The 6,493-nt window shown below is 42.9% G+C and overlaps 1 protein-coding gene across 1 annotated transcript; it reads left to right on the forward strand.

The window, feature by feature from the left end:
* Positions 1–1,630: 1,630 nt before the first annotated feature.
* Positions 1,631–6,206, forward strand: LOC146763188 (uncharacterized). Its single transcript, XM_085571156.1, has 4 exons — positions 1,631–1,738; positions 2,138–2,363; positions 2,487–2,631; positions 4,661–6,206. Exons 1-4 carry the CDS (start codon positions 1,631–1,633, stop codon positions 6,204–6,206), a joined length of 2,025 nt encoding a protein of 674 aa, XP_085427282.1.
* The last annotated feature ends 287 nt before the right edge of the window (positions 6,207–6,493 follow it).

Genomic DNA, 6,493 nt, shown 5'->3' on the forward strand with positions numbered 1-6,493 from the left:
ATGTTATACGTAATATATCTTATAAAAATAGCAGCAACCCTGGGCGGGGGGAGAGACGAAGAAGAGAGCAGATAGAGAGGATGTCAGTGTGTGTGTGTGCCTCTACACAGGCCGCTGATCAAATAGCCGCAGTCCAAGAACATAATCTGTTAGATAACTAGCAATAAACTGCCTTGAGACCGAAGAGCTAAAGCCTGCAGAGTTTTTCTTTGGAAGCACGGGTTGGAGGAGGAATTTCACCACCACATGAGACCCCAGAGCAAGGTCGGGGTTCTCACACCCTGCATCTGAGGTGAGGATACAACAACTAGTTAATCTATTTTTGGGGCAGTCCACAGGGGATATTAGGCACAAACTCCAAAAGATTCGAGAAGAAAACGCCCGGAATTTAGAAACTCTACTGGGAGAAGCTTGGAGGGTCTTTAGCAACAGGGAAGATAGATATAAGCGAGGGATGAAAAATTTAGTAGCAATAGTACAGGAAGAGTAGAGAGGAAAACATGGAAGCAGGCAGGGGCCATCCAGGCAAGGCCCCCCCCGGTTGGGCAGAAATCAATGTTCAAACTGTCGGAAACAGGGCCATTGGAAGAGGGACTGTCCAGAATGGAAACAAAATGGACAAGGGAATCAAAGGGGGGAAGTAGTGGCCCATGTGCAGGAAAATTAGGGGGGACCGGAGGAGACTACCCCAGCAGGCCCTCTGGTTATAAACCTGAAGCTGGGGGAAATGGAGAAGGAAGTAAAATTCCTAATTGACACTGGAGCAACATACTCAGTTGTAAATACAGCTTTGATGCCCATAGGAGATGATTATGCTATAGTTACGGGTGCGACTGGCCAAACTGAAAAGGCATTTTTCTTCAAGCCACTCAAATACAAACTGGGAAAGCAGTGGGGAATCCACAAATTCCTATATATGCCCAACTCCCCTGAGTCACTTTTGGGCAGAGATTTGCTAGCACAATTACAAGCAACCATTACATTTAAAAATGGGGAAATGACCCTGGAGGTAAACGATCAAAAATATGTAGAAATATTAAGTTTAATATTAACCACTAATGAAGTCATGAGAGAAACTGAAATTGATAAAGAGGTAATGGATCAGGTATTCCCTGGGGTGTGGGCCTCTGATGTACCAGGGAGAGCGAAAAACGCTTCCCCTATACAGATCCGGCTAAAAGAAGGAAAGCAACCAGTCACAGTTAAACAGTATCCCTTGAAGAGGGAGGATAGGGAAGGGATTAGCCCAGTAATTGAGAACTTTTTGCATCTAGGATTATTAAAGGAATGTCAGTCTCATTTTAATACCCCTATCCTACCAGTTCGCAAACCTGATGGGTCATACCGGTTAGTACAAGATCTGCGAGCTGTGAACAAGGTAACTGAAGATCTGTATCCTGTGATGGCCAATCCCTACATGTTATTAACTTGCATAACACCCAAATTAACTTGATTTACCGTTTTAGATTTAAAAGATGCCTTCTTTTGCCTTCCTATCCATGAAGCCAGTCAGAAAATTTTTGCATTTGAATGGGAAAGCCCCAAAAGTGGGCGAAAGACCCAACTTACGTGGACAAGACTCCTACAAGGATACAAAAACTCACCCACTCTGTTTGGAGAGCAACTTGCAATGGAATTAGAGACCTGGAAAGCCCCTCCCGAGGAAGGGAAGCTGCTACAGTACGTAGATGACATCCTGAAAGCCACACGAACAAAGGAAGCATGCGTGGCCTGGACGGTAAGCCTCTTGAACTTTCTGGGGCTCCAAGGGTACCGGGTATCAAAGAAAAAGGCCCAAGTAGTCAAACAGAAAGTAATTTATCTGGGTTACGAAGTCAGTGCTGGACAACGTAGCCTGGGCCAAAGCCGGAAGGAAGCAATATGTCAAACCCCAAAACCTCAAACTGTAAAGGAATTATGAACTTTCCTGGGGATGACGGGGTGGTGCAGATTATGGATCTATAATTATGGACTGTTTGTGAAGCCCTTATATGAATTAATTGCAACCGAAAGCAGGGACATCCAATGGACAAAGGAAGCTACGCAGGCTTTCAACCAACTGAAAAAAGCCCTCATGTCAGCTCCAGCTCTGGGATTGCCAGACATGAGTAAGCCTTTCCTTTTGTTCTCCCATAAGAAGCAAGGAATTGCCTTGGGAAAATTAGCACAGGACCTCGGCCCATACCAGAGAGCAGTTGCTTATTTCTCTAAGCAATTAGACACAGCCGCTAAAGGGTGGCCTGGGTGCCTCAGGGCTGTGGCAGCAGTCATAATGAACATCCAAGAAGCACGTAAATTCACCCTGGGCCAGAAAATGACTGTGCTAGTGTCCCACATGGTGTCTGCAGTACTAGAGGTGAAAGGTGGGCACTGGCTTTCCCCACAACGATTCCTGAAATACCAAGCTATTATGATAGAGCAAGATGATGTAGAGATAGTGGTGACTAACACTGTCAATCCAGCCTCCTTCCTCAGTGGAAACTAAGGAGAACCAGTGGAACATGACTGCCTAGAGACCATCGAGGCCACCTATTCCAGCCGCCCTGACCTGAAGGACACCCCTCTTGAGAATGCAGAAGTCTGTTTTACTGATGGAAGCAGTTATGTCATCAGTGGAAAACGGCACGCCAGGTACGCAGTAACTACCTGCAAAGAGGTAATAGAATCTGGACCCCTGCCAACGAATACCTCTGCACAAAATGCTGAGATAGTCGCTCTAACTTGGGCCTTAGAATTGGCAAAAGGGAAAGAGATAAATATATATACGGACTCAAAGTATGCATTTGGAGTAGTGCACGCTCATGGAGCCATCTGGAAAGAGAGAGGACTGCTGAGCTCTCAAGGGAAAAACATTAAACATGCACCTGAAATACTGCAACTTCTGGAAGCAGTTCAGTTGCCAGAGAAAGTAGCGATTATGCACATTAAAGCACATCAGAGGATAAACTCAGAATTAGAAGAGGAAACGAGCTGGCAGATAGGAAAGCAAAAGAAGCAGCAAAAATTAAAATAATAAATGAGGCAACCCTGATTCCAGATGGGCAAATTTCCCTTGAAGGTAAGCCAAAATACAATAAATTGGACACAAAATTGATTCAAGAGCAAAAAGGGGATTATAACCCAGAGGGATGGGCCACCATAGAAGGAAAGTTAGTCATACCCTCCTATTTATTATGGTCCCTAGTAAGGGAGGAGCACCGGAAAACACATTGGGGAATTGATGCTCTGTATAAATATCTGAATGAAAGGATCATAGCTAGACATTTACGAGCCACTATCACTCAAGTGCCTCGACAATGTGACCTTTGCCTCCAGACAAACCCCAAGAATATTCCCAAACCAAAACTTGGCCAGATTGGGAAAGGCCAGGGGCCGGGGCAACAGTGGCAGATTGATTTCACGGAATTGCCAAGAAAAGGGGGGTATAAGTTTCTACTGGTCTTAACAAATACCTTTTCAGGATGGCCAGAAGCATTCCCCACCAGGACTTCTAAAGCTCGGGAAGTAACTAAGGTATTGGTACAAGAAATCATACCACGATTCGGGGTCCCAGCCACAATCTCCTCAGATAGAGGATCACATTTTATTGCAAAATTAGTACAACAGGTGAGCCAATACTTGGGCATAGACTGGGAATTTCACACCCCATATAACCCACAATCAAGTGGTCAAGTAGAGAAAATGAATCATTTGATCAAACAACAAATTGTACGATTGGGACAGGGGGCTAATTTGCCATGGCCTCAATCCCTCCTATTAGCACTACTGCGGATTCGAACCAAACCCAGGACCAAAGAAAAACTGAGTCCCTTTGAATTGCTTTATGGGAGACCATATGGGGTGCAGAAGGGAACGTCTGCCCAGGACGTATCACTAACCTCCTATATGATCGCTCTAAATAAACAACTTAGAGCAATCGAGAAATATGTGGCCAGAACTCGGGGTGCGGGGCTGGACGCACCGGTACATGACGTACAACCTGGAGACTATGTATATGTTAAGTCTCTTACAGAGAAAGCCCTGGAACCACAGTGGGAGGGACCATACCATGTACTCCTTACTACCTTCACTGCAATCAAGATTAAAGAACAAAACACGTGGATTCACCACAGCCGGGTTAAGAAAGCTCCGGAAGACACTTGGAAGATAATACCGGGTGATGGTGAACTGAAACTAAAATTTACTCGGACAAAATGAATGTATCATGGTGGGTGGGGACTCTTCCTGAAATGTTGTTTACAATCATAGCTGTATTCCAACAATTAGAAGGTAAACCTAGTCAGAACAACGCTAAATGGCTTTGGTCCCAAGCCTTTACTCAATACACGGGATCCATGGGGAAGTCTTCTGATTTAAAAGGTTTAAATCTAACAACTCTGGTCATGCACAGTAACCAAATATATACACAACAAGAGTGGCAAAAACAGAAGTTGTGGTCACTTCAAGGGACCATAGGAGAAGTAATTGAAATAGGGTGTCAGATGATTAATGGGACTACCCACAATAAAGTAACCCAAATCAGTGTGAATACGCGCCAGAAGATCTGCAATCATCCAAGTAAATTAGACTGTTGGTACAAATTCAAATTAAGACAAACTGTTGATGTGGTTTGCCTCTGGGCCCGTGACACTATTGGGCTGTCTTTCAAATTTACAATAAGTGCTATAGCCAAATCTACTACAACCCGCTCCAGCACTCAAGCGCAAACACAAAATATACCATTCAATCTTGAACCCAGAGTTTATGAAATCGGGCCATATGTTATAAGGAATACGGGTCAACAAAAACTGTTATTTAACCCAGAATGGTCCCTTAAACGTGTTGAACTGTTAATGCAAGCTAGTATCTCGACAGTTCAGCCAGCCTGCTCCCCTTTCCTATGGTCATCCTTCGAAGGATGGACAAAGTGGCTACAAAAACAAGTACACCTCCGAGATAGAATGCGAAGGGATTTAACTGGGATATTAGGGACCGGGTTGGGAGTTTTGAATGGGATTGACTCTGAAATATTAATGAATAAATTAGCTATAGCAACTAGCGATCTGACAAAATTAAAACAGCCTTTACAGTCATCTCTATTAGCACTAGGAAATAGTCAGTGGCAAGTCTCAAAAGTGCTGCCAAAATGGAGAGACTTTGAAGATCAGGACCATAGCTTACTGGTAGATGCATTAGAAGGAGCACAAGAGAACATATCTTTAGCCCTTAGCTGTATACAAGCGCAATTATGGATACAGTCAACAGCTGCTTTAATCATAAGGGAAGGAAGTGAAGGGGTGTTTCCAGCTGAAATACGAAAAGTTGTCTGGGATAGTGCTACCGACTTTGAGAGAGACCTCCAGTCTTGGTGGACCATGGTAAATTTTATATATGATCCTACCACTAACACTGCTACTGCCTTTGTGCTCACTATTCGTAATGCCACGGTTCACACTATTCACCCCATTGTTGCTCTAGGGATGAGTCATGAAAAGTCAGTATTATACCCCTCAGAACACAGGGCATGGGCCTGGAAAAACCAAGGGAAATGGCAAACCATTAACCTAGAGCCTTACATTGCTCGAGAACAGCAGGGATTTGTTTGTGAGAGTAATCTGATTAGTGCTCAAGATGTATGCCTTGACACTGATCAGGGCATTTGCCACTTTGAAATCCACCCAGACACCAACCAACAAACTATACTAGTATATATAGGCGATGGCTGTGTGTGTTTGAGAACTGTGTGTAACGTTATAGAAATTGATAAAAACAAAGTCCCCTTTTCTAGTAAAAATCATTCCAATTTCTGTATTTGCAACTTCATCAAGATTACTGGGTGTGACTTTATATACTCAGCACCAGTCGTATCCCACCAGTTAATAAAATCAAACTACACAACCTACAATGAATTACCACCCACACCTATTGGAATGAATTTAACCCTGGTAAAACAATTAATGAAACATCAAGATCTAATCAAAATTATAGAAGAGATTCACAAGAATGGGCAGAGAACTCTGGTTACAGTCCATCATGATGTAACTGAAATAAACAGAGTCCTGCAAAGAATAAAACAAGACGGAAGTCATAACTGGTGGGATGCACTATTTGGATGGTCACCGACTGCAACGGGGATCATGAACACTCTGTGTCACCCCATTATTGTTTTATTAATATTAGTTACTATAAGTCTAATAATGTCTATTTTAACACTCTTGTGGAATTAGAATATGTTGCAACGTGTGGCCATTCTAACTTCACTCTCTAGAACTCATGGAATCCTGCTAAAAGAAAACTGTCATAACAGTAAAATCTAGTAAAAGAATTTACTATGTTTTAAGAAAAGGGGGAACTGAAATAAGAGATCTTCCAGAGATCACTTGAGCTAACAAAATGAATGTATCAAAAATGAATGTATCAAAAATGAATGTATCATGTTTGTAGAATCATGTGTTGAATTTTAAGAAACCTCTGCCATGGCGCAAAAGACATAGGAAGAAAAAAATTCTTTAAA

The sequence above is a fragment of the Lonchura striata genome, chromosome W, assembly GCF_050655825.1.
Source record: "Lonchura striata isolate lonStrDom1 chromosome W, ASM5065582v1, whole genome shotgun sequence".
Classification (NCBI taxonomy): domain Eukaryota; kingdom Metazoa; phylum Chordata; class Aves; order Passeriformes; family Estrildidae; genus Lonchura; species Lonchura striata.

Bases quoted from the DNA above. Each gene is read 5' to 3' on its own strand.
- LOC146763188 (XM_085571156.1), top strand. From the start codon at position 1,631: ATGGAATTAGAGACCTGGAAAGCCCCTCCCGAGGAAGGGAAGCTGCTA. The intron at 1,739-2,137 runs GTAAGCCTCTTG...TTCTCCCATAAG, and splicing joins AAGCATGCGTGGCCTGGACG to AAGCAAGGAATTGCCTTGGG. The intron at 2,364-2,486 runs GTGGGCACTGGC...GTGGAAACTAAG, and splicing joins TGCAGTACTAGAGGTGAAAG to GAGAACCAGTGGAACATGAC.